Here is a 21,936-nt window from a genome sequence, read left to right on the forward strand (position 1 = left end):
TGGATAAATCAGTATAACCAGTTTCAACAAGATTATGGGAAACATAAAAATGAACAAACATTGGCAAAGTCAGTAGGTATGACTGGTCGTCAACCTTTTGGTTTTGTTAATGCATTGCTTGTTTTGACATGGTTTTTGTAACACGTTATTGTTGTGGGAGCTGCCAGGCCCTGAATATTATGCCTCCTTGGCAAAATAAATAAATATTTATGGTCTCAAAAAGCACATATTGCAACAGTAGCTCCTGGTAATGAATGAAACTACTTTCTGTACCTACATGCTCCTTGTAAAAGAGCACAGCGCTGTCACTCATAGTGAAGCCAGCCAATAGAAAGAGAGAAAGCACACAGCTGTCACTCATAGTGAAGCCAGCCAATAGAAAGAGAGAGAACAACGTTGTCACTCATAGTGAAGCCAACCAATAGAAAGAGAGCGAGCACAACGCGGCCACTCATAGTGAAGCCAGCCAATAGACAGAGAGAGCACAACGCTGTCACTGATAGTGAAGCCAATAGACCGAAAAATAAGTTCAATTAAAACAAAAGGTCTTGATTAATACCAGGCCCAATTAGGTGCCTAGTTCTTAAAGGAAGTTAGTAAAGTGGACCCATGGTAAATATGTCTTTGCATTAGTGCAGATTGACAACGTCTGAACAGAAGTGGGCCAGGAAATGGCATTCCTGGAAAATATTTGTAAACTGCATTTTAGCTCAAGCAAATATGTATGTGTAGATTTCATCACGCGATAATCTGTTGTAAGGAAATGCCTCCTTGGCATGGTTGCCCCCTGACTTTTTGCCTTTGCTGATGCTATGTTTTGAATTGAAAGTGTGCTGAGGCCTGCTAACCAGGCCCCAGCACCAGTGTTCTTTCCCTAACCTGTACTTTTGATTCCACAATTGGCACACCCTGGCACCCAGATAAGTCCCTTGTAAATGGTACCTCTGGTACCAAGGGCCCTGATGCCAGGGAAGGTCTCTAAGGGCTGCAGCATGTATTATGCCACCCTAGAGACCCCTCACCCAGCACAGACACACTGCTTACCAGCTTGTGTGTGCTAGTGAGAACAAAATGAGTAAGTCGACATGGCACTCCCCTCAGGGTGCCATGCCAGCCTCTCACTGCCTATGCAGTATAGGTAAGACACCCCTCTAGCAGGCCTTACAGCCCTAAGGCAGGGTGCACTATACCATGGGTGAGGGTACCAGTGCATGAGCACTGTGCCCCTACAGTGTCTAAGCAAAACCTTAGACATTGTAAGTGCAGGGTAGCCATAAGAGTATATGGTCTGGGAGTCTGTTTTACACGAACTCCACAGCACCATAATGGCTACACTGAAAACTGGGAAGTTTGGTATCAAACTTCTCAGCACAATAAATGCACACTGATGCCAGTGTGCATTTTATTGTAAAGTACACCACAGAGGGCACCTTAGAGGTGCCCCCTGAAACTTAACCGACTATCTGTGTAGGCTGACTGGTTCCAGCAGCCTGCCACACTAGAGACATGTTGCTGGCCTCATGGGGCGAGTGCCTTTGTCACTCTGAGGCCAGTAACAAAGCCTGCACTGGGTGGAGATGCTAACACCTCCCCCAGGCAGGAGCTGTAACACCTGGCGGTGAGCCTCAAAGGCTCACCCCTTTGTCACAGCACCGCAGGACACTCCAGCTAGTGGAGTTGCCTGCCCCCCTCCGGCCCCGGCCCCCACTTTTGGCGGCAAGGCCGGAGAAAATAATGAGAATAACAAGGAGGAGTCACTGGCCAGTCAGGACAGCCCCTAAGGTGTCCTGAGCTGAGGTGACTCTAACTTTTAGAAATCCTCCATCTTGCAGATGGAGGATTCCCCCAATAGGATTAGGGATGTGACCCCCCTCCCCTTGGGAGGAGGCACAAAGAGGGTGTACTCACCCTCAGGGCTAGTAGCCATTGGCTACTAACCCCCCAGACCTAAACACGCCCTTAAATTTAGTATTTAAGGGCTTCCCTGAACCTAAGATTTTAGATTCCTGCAACAAGAAGAAGAAGGACTGCCTAGCTGAAAACCCCTGCAGAGGAAGACCAGAAGACAACAACTGCCTTGGCTCCAGAAACTCACCGGCCTGTCTCCTGCCTTCCAAAGAACTCTGCTCCAGCGACGCCTTCCAAAGGGACCAGCGACCTCTGCATCCTCTGAGGACTGCCCTGCTTCGACGACGACAAGAAACTCCTGAGGACAGCGGACCTGCTCCAAAAAGACTGCAACTTTATCCAAAGGAGCAGCTTTAAAGAACCCTGCAATCTCCCCGCAAGAAGCGTGAGACTTGCAACACTGCACCCGGCGACCCCGACTCGGCTGGTGGAGAACCAACACCTCAGGGAGGACCCCCGGACTACTCTACGACTGTGAGTACCAAAACCTGTCCCCCCTGAGCCCCCACAGCGCCGCCTGCAGAGGGAATCCCGAGGCTTCCCCTGACCGCGACTCTCTGAAACCCAAGTCCCGACGCCTGGAAAAGACCCTGCAACCGCAGCCCCCAGGACCTGAAGGACCGGACTTTCACTGCAGAAGTGACCCCCAGGAGTCCCTCTCCCTTGCCCAAGTGGAGGTTTCCCCGAGGAAGCCCCCCCTTGCCTGCCTGCAGCGCTGAAGAGATCCCTTGATCTCTCATTGACTTCCATTGCGAACCCGACGCTTGTTCTAACACTGCACCCGGCCGCCCCCGCGCCGCTGAGGGTGATATTTCTGTGTGGGCTTGTGTCCCCCCCGGTGCCCTACAAAACCCCCCTGGTCTGCCCTCCGAAGACGCGGGTACCTACCTGCAAGCAGACCGGAACCGGGGCACCACCTTCTCTCCATTGGAGCCTATGCGTTTTGGGCACCACTTTGAACTCTGCACCTGACCGGCCCTGAGCTGCTGGTGTGGTAACTTTGGGGTTGCCCTGAACCCCCAACGGTGGGCTACCTTGGACCAAGAACTGAACCCTGTAAGTGTCTTACTTACCTGGTAAAACTAACAAAAACTTACCTCCCCCAGGAACTGTGAAAATTGCACTGTGTCCACTTTTGAAATAGCTATTTGTGAATAACTTGAAAAGTATACATGCAATTGAAATGATTCAAAGTTCCTAATGTACTTACCTGCAATACCTTTCAAACAAGATATTACATGTTAAATTTGAACCTGTGGTTCTTAAAATAAACTAAGAAAATATATTTTTCTATACAAAACCTATTGGCTGGATTTGTCTCTGAGTGTGTGTACCTCATTTATTGTCTATGTGTATGTACAACAAATGCTTAACACTACTCCTTGGATAAGCCTACTGCTCGACCACACTACCACAAAATAGAGCATTAGTATTATCTCTTTTTACCACTATTTTACCTCTAAGGGGAACCCTTGGACTCTGTGCATGCTATTCCTTACTTTGAAATAGCACATACAGAGCCAACTTCCTACATCTGTTGAGCATTTACAAGCGCACTGTAAAGAAATGGCTCCCTGTTGCAGTTACCCCCCACTTTTTGCCTGATACTGATGCTGACTTGACTGAGAAGTGTGCTGGGACCCTGCTAACCAGGCCCCAGCCCCAGTGTTCCTTCACCTAAAATGTACCATTGTATCCACAATTGGCACACCCTGGCATTCAGATAAGTGCCTTGTAACTGGTACTTCTAGTACCAAGGGCCCTGATGCCAAGAAAGGTCTCTAAGGGCTGCAGCATGTCTTATGCCACCCTAGAGACCCCTCACTCAGCACAGACACACTGCTTGCCAGCTTGTGTGTGCTAGTGAGAACAAAATGAGTAAGTCGACATGGCACTCCCCTCAGGGTGCCATGCCAGCCTCTCACTGCCTATGCAGTATAGGTAAGACACCCCTCTAGCAGGCCTTACAGCCCTAAGGCAGGGTGCACTATACCATAGGTGAGGGTACCAGTGCATGAGCACTGTGCCCCTACAGTGTCTAAACAAAACCTTAGACATTGTAAGTGCAGGGTAGCCATAAGAGTATATGGTCTGGGAGTCTGTTTTACACGAACTCCACAGCACCATAATGGCTACACTGAAAACTGGGAAGTTTGGTATCAAACTTCTCAGCACAATAAATGCACACTGATGCCAGTGTACATTTTATTGTAAAATACACCCCAGAGGGCACCTTAGAGGTGCCCCCTGAAACTTAACCGACTATCTGTGTAGGCTGACTAGTTTTAGCAGCCTGCCACAAACCGAGACATGTTGCTGGCCCCATGGGGAGAGTGCCTTTGTCACTCTGAGGCCAGTAACAAAGCCTGCACTGGGTGGAGATGCTAACACCTCCCCCAGGCCGGAATTGTCACACCTGGCGGTGAGCCTCAAAGGCTCACCTCCTTTGTGCCAACCCAGCAGGACACTCCAGCTAGTGGAGTTGCCCGCCCCCTCCGGCCAGGCCCCACTTTTGGCGGCAAGGCCGGAGAAAATAATGAGAAAAACAAGGAGGAGTCACTGGCCAGTCAGGACAGCCCCTAAGGTGTCCTGAGCTGAGGTGACTCTGACTTTTAGAAATCCTCCATCTTGCAGATGGAGGATTCCCCCAATAGGGTTAGGATTGTGACCCCCTCCCCTTGGGAGGAGGCACAAAGAGGGTGTACCCACCCTCAGGGCTAGTAGCCATTGGCTACTAACCCCCCAGACCTAAACACGCCCTTAAATTTAGTATTTAAGGGCTACCCTGAACCCTAGAAAATTAGATTCCTGCAACTACAAGAAGAAGGACTGCCTAGCTGAAAACCCCTGCAGCGGAAGACCAGAAGACGACAACTGCCTTGGCTCCAGAAACTCACCGGCCTGTCTCCTGCCTTCCAAAGATCCTGCTCCAGCGACGCCTTCCAAAGGGAACAGCGACCTCGACATCCTCTGAGGACTGCCCCTGCTTCGAAAAGACAAGAAACTCCCGAGGACAGCGGACCTGCTCCAAGAAAAGCTGCAACTTTGTTTCCAGCAGCTTTAAAGAACCCTGCAAGCTCCCCGCAAGAAGCGTGAGACTTGCAACACTGCACCCGGCGACCCCGACTCGGCTGGTGGAGATCCGACACCTCAGGAGGGACCCCAGGACTACTCTGATACTGTGAGTACCAAAACCTGTCCCCCCTGAGCCCCCACAGCGCCGCCTGCAGAAGGAATCCCGAGGCTTCCCCTGACCGCGACTCTTGGAATCCAAAATCCCGACACCTGGGAGAGACCCTGCACCCGCAGCCCCCAGGACCTGAAGGACCGGACTTTCACTGGAGAAGTGACCCCCAGGAGTCCCTCTCCCTTGCCCAAGTGGAGGTTTCCCCGAGGAACCCCCCCCTTGCCTGCCTGCAGCGCTGAAGAGATCCCGAGATCTCCCATTGACTTCCATTACGAACCCGACGCTTGTTTCTACACTGCACCCGGCCGCCCCCGCGCCGCTGAGGGTGAAATTTCTGTGTGGGCTTGTGTCCCCCCCGGTGCCCTACAAAACCCCCCTGGTCTGCCCTCCGAAGACGCGGGTACTTACCTGCAAGCAGACCGGAACCGGGGCACCCCCTTCTCTCCATTCTAGCCTATGTGTTTTGGGCACCACTTTGAACTCTGCACCTGACCGGCCCTGAGCTGCTGGTGTGGTGACTTTGGGGTTGCTCTGAACCCCCAACGGTGGGCTACCTTGGACCAAGAACTAAGCCCTGTAAGTGTCTTACTTACCTGGTTAACCTAACAAATACTTACCTCCCCTAGGAACTGTGAAAATTGCACTAAGTGTCCACTTTTAAAACAGCTATTTGTGAATAACTTGAAAAGTATACATGCAATTTTGATGATTTGAAGTTCCTAAAGTACTTACCTGCAATACCTTTCGAATGAGATATTACATGTAGAATTTGAACCTGTGGTTCTTAAAATAAACTAAGAAAAGATATTTTTCTATACAAAAACCTATTGGCTGGATTTGTCTCTGAGTGTGTGTACCTCATTTATTGTCTATGTGTATGTACAACAAATGCTTAACACTACTGTAGGAAGTTGGCTCTGTATGTGCTATTTCAAAGTAAGGAATAGCATGCACAGAGTCCAAGGGTTCCCCTTAGAGGTAAAATAGTGGTAAAAATAGATAATACTAATGCTCTATTTTGTGGTAGTGTGGTCGAGCAGTAGGCTTATCTAAGGAGTAGTGTTAAGCATTTGTTGTACATACACATAGACAATAAATGAGGTACACACACTCAGAGACAAATCCAGCCAATAGGTTTTTATATAGAAAAATATATTTTCTTAGTTTATTTTAAGAACCACAGGTTCAAATTCTACATGTAATATCTCATTCGAAAGGTATTGCAGGTAAGTACTTTAGGAACTTCAAATCATCAAAATTGCATGTATACTTTTCAAGTTATTGACAAATAGCTGTTTTAAAAGTGGACACTTAGTGCAATTTTCACAGTTCCTGGGGGAGGTAAGTATTTGTTAGGTTAACCAGGTAAGTAAGACACTTACAGGGCTTAGTTCTTGGTCCAAGGTAGCCCACCGTTGGGGGTTCCGGGCAACCCCAAAGTCACCACACCAGCAGCTCAGGGCCGGTCAGGTGCAGAGTTCAAAGTGGTGCCCAAAACGCATAGGTTAGAATGGAGAGAAGGGGGTGCCCCGGTTCCGGTCTGCTTGCAGGTAAGTACCCGCGTCTTCGGAGGGCAGACCAGGGGGGTTTTGTAGGGCACCGGGGGGGACACAAGCCCACACAGAAATCTCACCCTCAGCAGCACGGGGGCGGCCGGGTGCAGTGTAGAAACAAGCGTCGGGTTCGCAATGTTAGTCTATGAGAGATCTCGGGATCTCTTCAGCGCTGCAGGCAGGCAAGGGGGGGATTCCTCGGGGAAACCTCCACTTGGGCAAGGGAGAGGGACTCCTGGGGGTCACTTCTCCAGTGAAAGTCCGGTCCTTCAGGTCCTGGGGGCTGCGGGTGCAGGGTCTCTCCCAGGCGTCGGGACTTTAGGTTCAAAGAGTCGCGGTCAGGGGAAGCCTCGGGATTCCCTCTGCAGGCGGCGCTGTGGGGGCTCAGGGGGGACAGGTTTTGGTACTCACAGTATCAGAGTAGTCCTGGGGTCCCTCCTGAGGTGTTGGATCGCCACCAGCCGAGTCGGGGTCGCCGGGTGCAGTGTTGCAAGTCTCACGCTTCTTGCGGGGAGCTTGCAGGGTTCTTTAAAGCTGCTGGAAACAAAGTTGCAGCTTTTCTTGGAGCAGGTCCGCTGTCCTCGGGAGTTTCTTGTCTTTTCGAAGCAGGGGCAGTCCTCAGAGGATGTCGAGGTCGCTGGTCCCTTTGGAAGGCGTCGCTGGAGCAGGATCTTTGGAAGGCAGGAGACAGGCCGGTGAGTTTCTGGAGCCAAGGCAGTTGTCGTCTTCTGGTCTTCCGCTGCAGGGGTTTTCAGCTGGGCAGTCCTTCTTCTTGTAGTTGCAGGAATCTAATTTTCTAGGGTTCAGGGTAGCCCTTAAATACTAAATTTAAGGGCGTGTTTAGGTCTGGGGGGTTAGTAGCCAATGGCTACTAGCCCTGAGGGTGGGGACACCCTCTTTGTGCCTCCTCCCAAGGGGAGGGGGTCACAATCCTAACCCTATTGGGGGAATCCTCCATCTGCAAGATGGAGGATTTCTAAAAGTTAGAGTCACTTCAGCTCAGGACACCTTAGGGGCTGTCCTGACTGGCCAGTGACTCCTCCTTGTTTTTCTCATTATTTTCTCCGGCCTTGCCGCCAAAAGTGGGGCCTGGCCGGAGGGGGCGGGCAACTCCACTAGCTGGAGTGTCCTGCTGGGTTGGCACAAAGGAGGTGAGCCTTTGAGGCTCACCGCCAGGTGTGACAATTCCTGCCTGGGGGAGGTGTTAGCATCTCCACCCAGTGCAGGCTTTGTTACTGGCCTCAGAGTGACAAAGGCACTCTCCCCATGGGGCCAGCAACATGTCTCGGTTTGTGGCAGGCTGCTAAAACTAGTCAGCCTACACAGATAGTCGGTTAAGTTTCAGGGGGCACCTCTAAGGTGCCCTCTGGGGTGTATTTTACAATAAAATGTACACTGGCATCAGTGTGCATTTATTGTGCTGAGAAGTTTGATACCAAACTTCCCAGTTTTCAGTGTAGCCATTATGGTACTGTGGAGTTCGTGTTTGACAAACTCCCAGACCATATACTCTTATGGCTACCCTGCACTTACAATGTCTAAGGTTTTGTTTAGACACTGTAGGGGTACCATGCTCATGCACTGGCACCCTCACCTATGGTATAGTGCACCCTGCCTTAGGGCTGTAAGGCCTGTTAGAGGGGTGTCTTACCTATACTGCATAGGCAGTGAGAGGCTGGCATGGCACCCTGAGGGGAGTGCCATGTCGACTTACTCATTTTGTTCTCACTAGCACACACAGGCTTGTAAGCAGTGTGTCTGTGCTGAGTGAGGGGTCTCTAGGGTGGCATAAGACATGCTGCAGCCCTTAGAGACCTTCCTTGGCATCAGGGCCCTTGGTACTAGAAGTACCAGTTACAAGGGACTTATCTGAATGCCAGGGTGTGCCAATTGTGGATACAATGGTACATTTTAGGTGAAGGAACACTGGTGCTGGGGCCTGGTTAGCAGGGTCCCAGCACTCTTCTCAGTCAAGTCAGCATCAGTATCAGGCAAAAAGTGGGGGGTAACTGCAACAGGGAGCCATTTCTTTACACAAGCCCCCCCCCAGCCCACAGGCCAGGAGACTCAGCCCAAGCTGGGAGAGTCTTCCTAGTCTGTCAGGCGAGGAAGAGTAGGAGAAATAGGCTGGTTAGTTGCAGGGCCTACTCTGCCTTACATCCTTCTGTTCAGGTCATTCCCTTTGGGGAACTGACCTACTTCCACAGTGATAGGACCTAGTCTGAATTGCCTCTTGTCTGCCTCTTCAATGTCTCCACCCATTCTTTCTATTTTGGTCTTAGAGGTGTCCACCTCTGCTAACCTTATCTTGGCCAGGGTCACCCCTAGCTTACCCAGAGAGGTTACCCAGAGCTGGAGTAACCCCACCATGACCAATAGGGTCAGGGGGCCTAACTTGCTATTTGGCATGGCGTCAGACCACCATGCTAAGGATAGTGCAGCCATAAAGGCTAACACCCAGCAGAGGCCACTGACAGCTGTCAGTGCCCAGAACCACACCTTTAGCTCTTCACCTAAAAGGGAAGGGGCTAAGTTACAGGCTTCTTTGGGTTCAGGTTGCCTGTCTGCTGTATTGGAGTGGGGGGTTACCACATCTTGTAGTAAACACCCTTCTTCCACTCTTTCTTCTGTTAGCTGAGGAGCCACCCACTCAGGTTTAACAGTTGCCTGACTAGCCAGGACTTCTTGTGGGTCAGGTTGGACTTTATCAGGGCCATTTTTGGAGTTCTCCCCTACTGGAGCAGAATCTCCTTGGCTCGCTGTAACCTTGGCTAAAGGTTGTCCACCCTTCCTACTCTGTTTTCTTTTCTTCTTCTTCTGGGGCCTGCTTGCATTTACTGCAGAGGCAGGACTTCCAGAATCCTTGGGAGAGGACTGGCACTGGACCAGTTTCTCTCTTGGGCTCTGACTAACCTCTGGGTAGTCATTTCCAAGGAGACAATCAAGGGGGAGGTCTGTACTGACTACTACCCTTCTCCAGCTAAGAGTGCCACCCACTTCTATGGGCACTAAAGCCACAGGCCTCTTAGTGACCCTGTCTAGGCTAACTCTTACCCTGGCAGTCTCACCTGGGATGTACTGGTTTGAGAGCACCAGCCTGTCATGCACAATAGTGTGACTGGCACAAGTGTCTCTCAGGGCAGTGGTTGGGATCCCATTCACCAGTAGGTGGTGGAAGTGTCTACTTCCCTCTGGAATCTCCAACTCACCTGTTGGGCCCTGTTTCCAGTTGAAGGCTAGGAAGACCTCCTCATCTGAGGAGTCATCTCCCATGGCTACACTGGTTACCCCAGGAATTTTGTTCTGGGGTTTGTTTTTGGGACAAGAAGTGTCCTTGGTGTGGTGCCCAGACTGTTTACAGTTGTGGCACCAGGCCTTAGTGGCATCCCAGTTCTTACCCTGGTACCCACCTTTGTTTTGGGTTGTGTCTTGGGGCCCACCCACCTGTTCTGGTTTTTGGGGGCCTACAGAGGACTCTTTTTCTTGGTTTCTAGTGTCACCCACTTTCTCCTGGGGAGTTTTTGTAACCCCTTTCTTTTGGTCACCCCCAGTGGAAGTTTTGGTTACCCTAGTCTTGACCCAGTGGTCTGCCTTCTTTCCCAATTCTTGGGGAGAAATTGGACCTAGGTCTACCAGATACTGATGCAACTTTTCATTGAAGCAGTTACTTAAAATGTGTTCTTTCATAAACAAATTATAAAGCCCAACATAGTCACACACTTCATTTCCAGTTAACCAACCATCCAGTGTTTTTACTGAGTAGTCTACAAAATCAACCCAGGTCTGGCTCGAGGATTTTTGAGCCCCCCTGAATCTAATTCTATACTCCTCAGTGGAGAATCCAAAGCCCTCAATCAGGGTACCCTTCATGAGGTCATAAGATTCTGCATCTTTTCCAGAGTGTGAGGAGTCTATCCCTACACTTTCCAGTGAACATTTCCCAAAGGAGAGCACCCCAGTGAGATCTGTTTACTTTTCTGGTTACACAAGCCCTCTCAAAAGCTGTGAACCATTTGGTGATGTCATCACCATCTTCATATTTTGTTACAATCCCTTTGGGGATTTTTAGGATGTCAGGAGAATCTCTGACCCTATTTAAGTTGCTGCCACCATCGATGGGACCTAGGCCCATCTCTTTTCTTTCCCTTTCTATGGCTAGGAGCTGCTTTTCCAAAGCCAATCTTTTGACCATCCTGGCTAACAGGGGGTCATCTTCACTGGAGTTATCCTCAGTGATTTCAGAGGTGTTGGTCTCTCCTGTGAGGGAACCAGCATCTCTGACTATTATTTTTGGAGTCAGGGTTTGAGGGACCCTGTTCTCCCTAGATAGGACTGGTAGGGGGGAATTTTCCTCCAAGTCACTATCCTCTTCCTCTGAGTTGCTACCCTCAGAGGGGTTGGCCTTTTCAAACTCTGCCAAAAGCTCCTGGAGCTGTATTTTGGTAGGTTTGGGGCCCATTGTTATTTTCTTTATTTTACAGAGTGACCTTAGCTCCCTCATCTTAAGATGGAGGTAAGGTGTGGTGTCGAGCTCCACCACAGTCACATCTGTGCTAGACATTTTGCTTCTAAAAGTTGGAATACTTTTTAAGAATCTACAACTGGTTCTAGAATCTAATTCAAACTTTTACAAACTTTTAAACTCTAAAAGAAATGCTAAACAGGATCTAACACAAGGCCCTAGCAGGTCTTTTAAGAATTTAGAAAACTTTTCAAATTGCAAAAATGAATTTCTAATGACAATTTTGGAATTTGTCGTGTGATCAGGTATTGGCTGAGTAGTCCAGCAAATGCAAAGTCTTGTACCCCACCGCTGATCCACCAATGTAGGAAGTTGGCTCTGTATGTGCTATTTCAAAGTAAGGAATAGCATGCACAGAGTCCAAGGGTTCCCCTTAGAGGTAAAATAGTGGTAAAAATAGATAATACTAATGCTCTATTTTGTGGTAGTGTGGTCGAGCAGTAGGCTTATCTAAGGAGTAGTGTTAAGCATTTGTTGTACATACACATAGACAATAAATGAGGTACACACACTCAGAGACAAATCCAGCCAATAGGTTTTTATATAGAAAAATATCTTTTCTTAGTTTATTTTAAGAACCACAGGTTCAAATTCTACATGTAATATCTCATTCGAAAGGTATTGCAGGTAAGTACTTTAGGAACTTCAAATCATCAAAATTGCATGTATACTTTTCAAGTTATTGACAAATAGCTGTTTTAAAAGTGGACACTTAGTGCAATTTTCACAGTTCCTGGGGGAGGTAAGTATTTGTTAGGTTAACCAGGTAAGTAAGACACTTACAGGGCTTAGTTCTTGGTCCAAGGTAGCCCACCGTTGGGGGTTCCGGGCAACCCCAAAGTCACCACACCAGCAGCTCAGGGCCGGTCAGGTGCAGAGTTCAAAGTGGTGCCCAAAACGCATAGGTTAGAATGGAGAGAAGGGGGTGCCCCGGTTCCGGTCTGCTTGCAGGTAAGTACCTGCGTCTTCGGAGGGCAGACCAGGGGGGTTTTGTAGGGCACCGGGGGGGACACAAGCCCACACAGAAATCTCACCCTCAGCAGCACGGGGGCGGCCGGGTGCAGTGTAGAAACAAGCGTCGGGTTCGCAATGTTAGTCTATGAGAGATCTCGGGATCTCTTCAGCGCTGCAGGCAGGCAAGGGGGGGATTCCTCGGGGAAACCTCCACTTGGGCAAGGGAGAGGGACTCCTGGGGGTCACTCCTCCAGTGAAAGTCCGGTCCTTCAGGTCCTGGGGGCTGCGGGTGCAGGGTCTCTCCCAGGCGTCGGGACTTTAGGTTCAAAGAGTCGCGGTCAGGGGAAGCCTCGGGATTCCCTCTGCAGGCGGCGCTGTGGGGGCTCAGGGGGGACAGGTTTTGGTACTCACAGTATCAGAGTAGTCCTGGGGTCCCTCCTGAGGTGTTGGATCGCCACCAGCCGAGTCGGGGTCGCCGGGTGCAGTGTTGCAAGTCTCACGCTTCTTGCGGGGAGCTTGCAGGGTTCTTTAAAGTTGCTGGAAACAAAGTTGCAGCTTTTCTTGGAGCAGGTCCGCTGTCCTCGGGAGTTTCTTGTCTTTTCGAAGCAGGGGCAGTCCTCAGAGGATGTCGAGGTCGCTGGTCCCTTTGGAAGGCGTCGCTGGAGCAGGATCTTTGGAAGGCAGGAGACAGGCCGGTGAGTTTCTGGAGCCAAGGCAGTTGTCGTCTTCTGGTCTTCCGCTGCAGGGGTTTTCAGCTGGGCAGTCCTTCTTCTTGTAGTTGCAGGAATCTAATTTTCTAGGGTTCAGGGTAGCCCTTAAATACTAAATTTAAGGGCGTGTTTAGGTCTGGGGGGTTAGTAGCCAATGGCTACTAGCCCTGAGGGTGGGGACACCCTCTTTGTGCCTCCTCCCAAGGGGAGGGGGTCACAATCCTAACCCTATTGGGGGAATCCTCCATCTGCAAGATGGAGGATTTCTAAAAGTTAGAGTCACCTCAGCTCAGGACACCTTAGGGGCTGTCCTGACTGGCCAGTGACTCCTCCTTGTTTTTCTCATTATTTTCTCCGGCCTTGCCGCCAAAAGTGGGGCCTGGCCGGAGGGGGCGGGCAACTCCACTAGCTGGAGTGTCCTGCTGGGTTGGCACAAAGGAGGTGAGCCTTTGAGGCTCACCGCCAGGTGTGACAATTCCTGCCTGGGGGAGGTGTTAGCATCTCCACCCAGTGCAGGCTTTGTTACTGGCCTCAGAGTGACAAAGGCACTCTCCCCATGGGGCCAGCAACATGTCTCGGTTTGTGGCAGGCTGCTAAAACTAGTCAGCCTACACAGATAGTCGGTTAAGTTTCAGGGGGCACCTCTAAGGTGCCCTCTGGGGTGTATTTTACAATAAAATGTACACTGGCATCAGTGTGCATTTATTGTGCTGAGAAGTTTGATACCAAACTTCCCAGTTTTCAGTGTAGCCATTATGGTGCTGTGGAGTTCGTGTTTGACAAACTCCCAGACCATATACTCTTATGGCTACCCTGCACTTACAATGTCTAAGGTTTTGTTTAGACACTGTAGGGGTACCATGCTCATGCACTGGCACCCTCACCTATGGTATAGTGCACCCTGCCTTAGGGCTGTAAGGCCTGTTAGAGGGGTGTCTTACCTATACTGCATAGGCAGTGAGAGGCTGGCATGGCACCCTGAGGGGAGTGCCATGTCGACTTACTCATTTTGTTCTCACTAGCACACACAGGCTTGTAAGCAGTGTGTCTGTGCTGAGTGAGGGGTCTCTAGGGTGGCATAAGACATGCTGCAGCCCTTAGAGACCTTCCTTGGCATCAGGGCCCTTGGTACTAGAAGTACCAGTTACAAGGGACTTATCTGAATGCCAGGGTGTGCCAATTGTGGATACAATGGTACATTTTAGGTGAAGGAACACTGGTGCTGGGGCCTGGTTAGCAGGGTCCCAGCACTCTTCTCAGTCAAGTCAGCATCAGTATCAGGCAAAAAGTGGGGGGTAACTGCAACAGGGAGCCATTTCTTTACAACTACTCCTTGGATAAGCCTACTGCTCGACCACACTACCACAAAATAGAGCATTAGTATTATCTATTTTTACCACTATTTTACCTCTAAGGGGAACCCTTGGACTCTGTGCATGCTATTCCTTACTTTGAAATAGCACATACAGAGCCAACTTCCTACACGCACTTTCCCTCTAATTACTTTTTTCCCCCAAGTGTCCGGAATGTCCAAGCTTTCTCAGTATGGAAAACAATTAGAGAAGAGCTGGTGAAAACCCCTAAAACATGCATGTTCGTAGGTTTGCATAGACTCAAAAGGGCATGCCAGACCTGGAACTATTGCTTACTGCTACCTCCAGCCCCAGTATGTACATCTGTGGATAGGTGGCAAAATAAAAGATTTGCTTATGTTCAGCCCCTACTGTGGTATGAGCAGTGGCATAATCAGAGAGGCTATTATCAGAGCCCTTATATAATGAGATTGCTTCCATGGTTTTGTCACTGCACTACTTGGCACCAAAGGGACAAATGGCTTTTGTTACAGGACAAGTACATTTATGAAGCAACCTGTCCCATGGACAAGTAGTTATTTTATTAAATTCCACACCCCTGCCTCTGTTTCAGAGACACCTGTCCCCATAGACCTACAGACCTCCAGGCCCACCTCACCACAGCCCTCTGTCCCCACAGGTCCCCAGGGCCTCCTTGTCACCCCAGCCCTCAAGTCCCCAAGACCACATGTCCCCCACACCCCGGCCTTACCCACAGTACCAAGAAGTTTGCCACTTGTACTTAGTCGGCCCAGTGCTTATTCACAGAGATTAACAAGTTTTCTCTTGTTTCCCAGAAAATGGATTCGAGTGGTGTGAAGGTGCTGGAGACAGCTGAGGACATCCAAGACAGGCGCCAGCAGGTCCTTGAACGCTACACACGCTTTAAGGAGCTATCCACCCTCCGGCGGCAGAAACTCGAGGACTCTTATCGCTTCCAGTTCTTCCAGCGAGATGCAGATGAGCTGGAGAAATGGATCCAGGAAAAGCTGCAGATCGCATCCGACGAGAGCTACAAGGACCCAACCAACCTACAGGTGAGGGCTCCTCCCCCTAGACCCCCAGCTCCAGGTGGGGCCCCCCCTCAGACCTCACCAACCTGCAGGTGAGGCCCCTCCCCTCAGACCTAACCCACCTGCAGGTGAGGCCCCTCCCCTCAGACCTAACCAACCTGCAGGTGCACCCTCTAGACTCTACCAACCTGCAGGTGAAGGACACATTCCTCAGACCCCACCAACCAGCTGCAGGTGAGGGCTGCTCTCTGAAACATACCCACACTGAAGGTGAGAGCTGCCCCCCACAGACCCCACCAACTTGGAGTCCTTTCCGACCACCACCAACCTGCCGGTGAGGGCCGCTCCCCCAGACCCCACCAACCTGCAAGTGAGGGCCACTCCCCACAGACCTCACCATCCTTCAGGTCAGACTTGCAAGACTTCCCATCCCCCCACCGCTCACAAATTGGGTTCCACCAGCCTGCAGGTAATGCTTGACTAACCAATAATCCAGACCATAGGTACCGTCCCGACCATAGGTACCTGCTGGTGAGGATTGAGCTATATCAACAACGACCCTACTGCCTTGTCCCTCAACCTGCAGGTAAGGTACGCTAGGTGAAAACTGGTCAGTGCAGTAGCCTTCCTCCTTGCCCCAATACATGGTGTGACCCTCCCCTTGCTATGCCAAGTGGTGCCTCCCCTATGTCTGGAGAATGAAGGGCAGAGGGCGTTTGAGGGTCATTGTGAAGGATTAGAGATGTTGTGGGGGGTTCTTTGCATGCTGCTAAGAGAAGAGTATACTGATATCACGGTCTTCTTTTCACACTCAGGGAAAGTTGCAGAAACACCTGGCCTTCGAGGCAGAGGTTCAGGCGAATGCTGGAGCCATCGTGAAGCTGGATGAGACCGGGAACCTCATGGTGTCCGAGGGCCACTTCGCATCCGAAACTATCCGCGTAAGTGTCGCTCTCCGGAGCCAAGTAGTTTGCTTCTTGGCAGAAAGATGTGGTAGGAGCTGTTATATTGCTTAACATGTATTGATATCAAAATGCCTTGGGCTACCAGAACATCTCTTCCACAGCTCACCTGTGAAAGATGAACCACGCATCATCATTCTGACGTGATGCATCTGAGCAGGAGAAACTTAAACCTACCCAGAAGCTTCACTGAATGAGTACAACCCCTCGTGGAGGGCGCACAAGAGAGATCGAATCATTGCCGAGTGGCAGAGAACCTCAGCATCTATTGTGGGGACAAAGGGAGAGGGCTGGATGTTAAAGTCCTCCATGGGCATGCAGGCTGCCCAGATTGTCCTTCATCTCCTCACACTGCTTGGCCATCGGCATCAGGCTGAAGCTGGTGCTGCCTGCATGGTCTCCTGGGCATGTAGTCCTGCCTGCCCCCCCTCCACCTGTGCGCGTGGTCCCGCCTGCCCCCACCACACCTGTGCGCATGGTACTGCCTGCCCCCACCCCACCTGTGCGCTTGGTTCTGCCTGGCCCCACCTGTGCGCTTGGTTCTGCCTGGCCCCACCTGTGCCTTGGGCTAGTGCTCCCTGTGCCCTGGGCTAGTGCCCCCTGTGCCTTAGTTCGTGGTCCTGCCTTGCCTTTGCCGCCCCACACCCATCCCCCCCACCTTGTGCCTTAACTTGTCATCCTGCCTTGGCCCCCTGTGCCCCGGGTTTGTGGTCCTGCCTTGGCCTCCTGTGCCCCGGGTTTGTGGTCCTGCCTTGGCCTCCTGTGCCCCGGGTTTGTGGTCCTGCCTTGGCCTCCTTTGCCCCGGGTTTGTGGTCCTGCCTTGGCCTCCTTTGCCCCGGGTTTGTGGTCCTGTCTTGGCCTCCTTTGCCCCGGGTTTGTGGTCCTGCCTTGGCCTCGTTTGCCCCGGGTTTGTGGTCCTGCCTTGGCCCGCTGTGCCCCGGGTTTGTGGTCCTGCCTTGGCCCGCTGTGCCCCGGGTTTGTGGTCCTGCCTTGGCCCGCTGTGCCCCGGGTTTGTGGTCCTGCCTTGGCCCGCTGTGCCGCGGGTTTGTGGTCCTGCCTTGGCCCGCTGTGCCCCGGGTTTGTGGTCCTGCCTTGGCCCCCTGTGCCCCGGGTTTGTGGTCCTGCCTTGGCCCCCTGTGCCCCGGGTTTGTGGTCCTGCCTTGGCCCCCTGTGCCCCGGGTTTGTGGTCCTGCCTTGGCCCCCTGTGCCCCGGGTTTGTGGTCCTGCCTTGGCCCGCTGTGCCCCGGGTTTGTGGTCCTGCCTTGGCCTCCTGTGCCCCGGGTTTGTGGTCCTGCCTTGGCCTGCTGTGCCCCGGGTTTGTGGTCCTGCCTTAGCCCCCTGTGCCCCGGGTTTGTGGTCCTGCCTTGGCCCCCTGTGCCCCGGGTTTGTGGTCCTGCCTTGGCCTCCTGTACCCAGGGTTTGTGGTCCTGCGGTCCTGCCTTGGCCTCCTGCGCCCAGGGTTTGTGGCCCTGCCTTGGCCTCCTGCGCCTTGAGCTTGTGATGCTCTTTGGCCTGTTTTCCCTGGGCTCATGACGCTACCTGGCCAGTATGCCCTGGACGCAAGGAGCTGCCTGCCTTCAGGTGGCCCAACCTCATGGTTGCTTCTGTGTCCCGAGCTACTTCTGCTGTCTGCCCAAGTGACCCAAAGTCATAAGTCTGTTCCAAGCTGCTATCAGGGTGTCTGTTCTGTCAGTGTCCTTGCCTCAGATTGGCTCTTTGGTTTCTTAGTGCCTCTGTCTCAAAGCTGCACGCAGGACTTCAGATGGTGGCATGAAGTGACCCAGGAGAACGGTGGAAGTCCAGTTCTCCTTCGCAGTCTTAAGAGCAGGGAGGACTAAAAACTCATCTTCCGGGCCTCTCTTCTGTAAATTGCTTTCCTGCTCCTCACTGATAGTAAACTTGTGAGGTCCTGCTTGCCCTACCACCGTCTGCTGATCCTCGGCTTTGAGGTTTGGTGGATGCTCCTCGACACCTCATCTCCTGCCCCCAAGTTATGGTTTGACAGTGCGTCTGCACCTCCCACATCACTCGAGACAGCTGGAGCGCCTCCTTTCAGTTGCCTCTCATATCCACATCCGTCCAAAGCGCTTGTTCACCACACTGGCCCTCATGGGTTAGGCATGATCGGTCCTACCAACCCTAGGGTGAGAAATTCGTGTTGGTGCTCTCTGCCAAGGCGGCCATCGCCCTTCCACCATGCCTGCTCATGCATGTTAAATCCACACGCTGCCACCTCTGGCCCATGAAGTGTTTTATGTTTGCAGTGCTAGTGCTCATTTTCCTGGAAGGGAGACTTTGCAGAGCGTATTTTCTAGTTGTCGCGACACCCTCCCCCTCTTCTGAAGGGGCTTGCAGTGTGGGTATGCAGTGATAGATTACATTTTCTGAAGGGGTTTGCAGTGTGTGTACTGTACTGAGGAATGCCACCTCCCTTTTTAAGGGGTTTTCGTTACACTGTGCTGTTTTTTCCCTACCTCTTGTAAGGTCTGCAGTATTTGCAGTGCTGGAACATTTCCCACTCCCTGATGTGATCTGCAGTGTGTGCAGTGCTTGGTGGTTCCACACCTCTCTTCTGAGGGTCATTGCAGTTTGTCTTCATTGTACCGTGATTGAATGTCTGCTCACAGCGCTGTGAAGGGTTCTCAGTGCAGAGGGGTCTGCAGAGTGCAGTGATGTGTTCATCCCTTGTGAAGGGATTTGCAGTGTACTGGGGTGTTCTCCTTACTCCGGGTAAACTTGCAGTGTGCACTCAGTTTTAGGTTTTCAGAGCATGTGTCTGTTGTTCAGAGTATGTCGCAATAACCTGTCTGTGGTTTAGTCCTTCACGCCATACAGGACCGCACAGCGCCCCAAAGTAACTGCTGTTCAAGTGGGGTCCCACATCCGAGTAGGTGAAGCAATGTTTGGGATGTGACCCTTTCTGCTGTCCTCTCTATCCTTGCCTTGTGTGATAATACCTCTGTGCCTGCTCTTCACTCTGCTGCTTCTGTCTGTCCTCCCTTCGGCCCCTAAGGTCTGATCCAGGTTTCACTCTGCTGATTCTGTCTGTCCTCCCTTCGGCCCCTAAGGTCTGATCCAGGTTTCACTCTGCTGCTTCTGTCTGTCCTCCCTTCAGCCCTTAGGTCTGATCCAGGTCTAGCTGTTCTTTACTGCGCTGCTTCTGTCTGTCCTCCCTGTGGGCCCCTAGCCAATCTGTCTGCTCTCCCTTTCTGCCCCAGTATCCACCCTCGCGCCTCTACTGGTTCTCTGATACCTGCCCAGTCCTCTGCAACCTTCCCTTCTGCCCCAGTATCCACCCCGTGTCTCTGCTTGTTCCATGATAATCCCTCCTCTCGCCTCTACTGCCCTCCCCACTCTTGTTATAATATCTGCTCTCTCTGCTGCCTTGTTTCCTTCCTGTCTCTTGCGCGCCCTACTCCCAGAGTCCTCTCTTTCCTCTTCAGGAAGGTCTTGCCCCAGTTCTGGGGTGGTTTCCCTCCGGTTGGTCATGCCTTCTTGTTGTGGACCTGCTGTGTTTCCATCAACTCTTTGTGTTGTGTGCATGTTTGGGCCTTGTGTGGTCCTGCTCTCGAGTCCTCAGATGGCATCTGCTGATCTGCTCTTAACTCTGCACATGCTCCACCAGTGATGCTGCAGCATCTGCACAGGGTCCAGGGGTTCACCTCCCTGTAATTTTGGGTCACCTGGGTGCAGTGGGGCTGCTCTGTGGCCTTAGCTGGGTGGGACATGCTTCCTTTTCTCCATTGATGCTGCTGACTGCCTGTCTCTGTCCCCCAGACACGTCTGATGGAGCTGCACCGTCTGTGGGAGCTGCTGCTCATGAAGATGCGGGAGAAGGGGGTGAAGCTGCTGCAGGCCCAGAAGCTGGTGCAGTACCTGCGCGAGTGCGAAGATGTCCTCGACTGGATCAACGACAAGGTGAGTCTGCTGTGAGCGCTGGGCTCTGGGCTCTGCTGTGAGCGCTGGGCTCTGGGCTCTGCTGTGAGCGCTGGGCTCTGGGCTCTGCTGTGAGCGCTGGGCTCTGGGCTCTGCTGTGAGCGCTGGGCTCTGGGCTCTGCTGTGAGCGCTGGGCTCTGGGCTCTGCTGTGAGCGCTGGGCTCTGGGCTCTGCTGTGAGCGCTGGGCTCTGGGCTCTGCTGTGAGCGCTGGGCTCTGGGCTCTGCTGTGAGCGCTGGGCTCTGGGCTCTGCTGTGAGCGCTGGGCTCTGGGCTCTGCTGTGAGCGCTGGGCTCTGGGCTCTGCTGTGAGCGCTGGGCTCTGCTGTGAGCGCTGGGCTCTGCTGTGAGCGCTGGGCTCTGCGGCGAGCGCTGGGCTCTGGGCTCTGCGGCGAGCGCTGGGCTCTGGGCTCTGCGGCGAGCGCTGGGCTCTGGGCTCTGCGGCGAGCGCTGGGCTCTGCGGTCTGCTGCGAGCGCTGGGGGGGGTGGTCTGCTGTGAGCGCTGGGCTCTGGGTCTGCTGTGAGTCAGGTCGAGTCCGGAGACAGGCCGGTAGGGCTGGGACCAAAGCGCTTGTCGTCTCTGCTGGCTTGTAGGTCAGCAGTCCTTCTTGTTTCAGGTTGCAGGAATCTGATTTCCTCGGTTCGGGGGTGCCCCTAAATACTACATTTTGGGGTGTGTTTAGGTTTGAGAGCGCAGTAGCCAATGGCTACTGTCCTGGAGGGTGGCTACACCCTCTTTGTGCCTCCCACCTGAGGGGAGGGGGGCACATCCCTAATCCTATTGGGGGAATCCTCCAATCTCAAGATGGAGGATTTCTTAAGGCAGGGGTCACCTCAGCTCAGGGCACACTAGGGGCTGTCCTGACTGGTGGGTGACTCCTCCTTGTTTTTCTCATTATCTCCTCCAGCCTTGTAGCAAAAAGTGGGGGCAGTGGCCAGAGGGGCGAGCATCTCTACCAGCTGGGATGACCTGGGGTGCTGTAACATGGCATGAGCCTTTGAGGTTCACCGCCAGATGTTAGTTGCTGCAGGGGGAAGTGAGAAACACCTCCACCCAATACAAGGTTTGTTCCTGGTCACAGAGTGACAAAGGCACTCTTCCCATGTGGCCAGAAACTCGTCTGGTTGTGGCAGGCTGGCAGAGGCTGGTCAGCCTAGCACTAGGAGTTGGACAGGCATTCAGAGGGGCATCTCTAAGATGCTCTCTGGGTGCATTTTACAATAAATTCCACACTGGCACCAGTTTGCATTTATTGTGCTGAGAAGTTTGATACCAAACTTCCCAGTTTTCAGTGTAGCCATTATGGAACTGTGGAGTTCGTGCATGACAGACTCCCAGACCATATACTCTGTATGGCTACCCTGCACTTACAATGTCTAAGGTTTTGCTTAGACACTGTAGGGGCATAATGCTCGTACACTTATGCCCTAACCTGTGGTATAGTGCACCCTGCCTTAGGGCTCTAAGGCCTGCTAGAGGGGTTACTTACCTATGACACAGGCAGTGTGAGGTGGGCATGGCACTCTGAGGGGAGTTAGTCATTTTCTCCCCACCAGCACACACATACTGTGATGCATCTGCTGAGTGAGGGGTCCCCAGGGTGGCATAAGATATGCTGCAGCCCTTAGAGACCTTCCCTGGCATCAGGGCCCTTGGTACCAGGGGTACCATTTACAAGGGACTTACCTGGTGCCAGGGTTGTGCCAATTGTGGGAACAAAAGTACAGTTTAGGGAAAGAACACTGGTGCTGGGGCCTGGGTAGCAGGGTCCCAGCACACTTTCAATCATAACTGGCATCAACAAAAGGCAGAAAGTCAGGGGGTAACCATGCCAAGGAGGC

At 52.3% G+C, this 21,936-nt stretch overlaps 1 protein-coding gene across 6 annotated transcripts in view; it reads left to right on the forward strand.

Moving 5' to 3' along the window:
- Positions 1-21,936, forward strand: part of SPTAN1 (spectrin alpha, non-erythrocytic 1) — a 316,746-nt gene that overhangs the window by 61,728 nt on the left and 233,082 nt on the right. For all 6 annotated transcript variants that reach the window (XM_069237004.1, XM_069237007.1, XM_069237009.1 and 3 more), the window contains 3 exons: positions 14,984-15,223; positions 16,015-16,140; positions 19,939-20,079. In XM_069237004.1, coding sequence (XP_069093105.1) covers positions 14,987-15,223; positions 16,015-16,140; positions 19,939-20,079 — 504 coding nt within the window. In that variant the 5' untranslated portion in view covers positions 14,984-14,986. The remainder of the gene's footprint in view (positions 1-14,983; positions 15,224-16,014; positions 16,141-19,938; positions 20,080-21,936) is intronic.

This window comes from Pleurodeles waltl, chromosome 6 (genome assembly GCF_031143425.1).
Source record: "Pleurodeles waltl isolate 20211129_DDA chromosome 6, aPleWal1.hap1.20221129, whole genome shotgun sequence".
NCBI lineage: Eukaryota > Metazoa > Chordata > Amphibia > Caudata > Salamandridae > Pleurodeles > Pleurodeles waltl.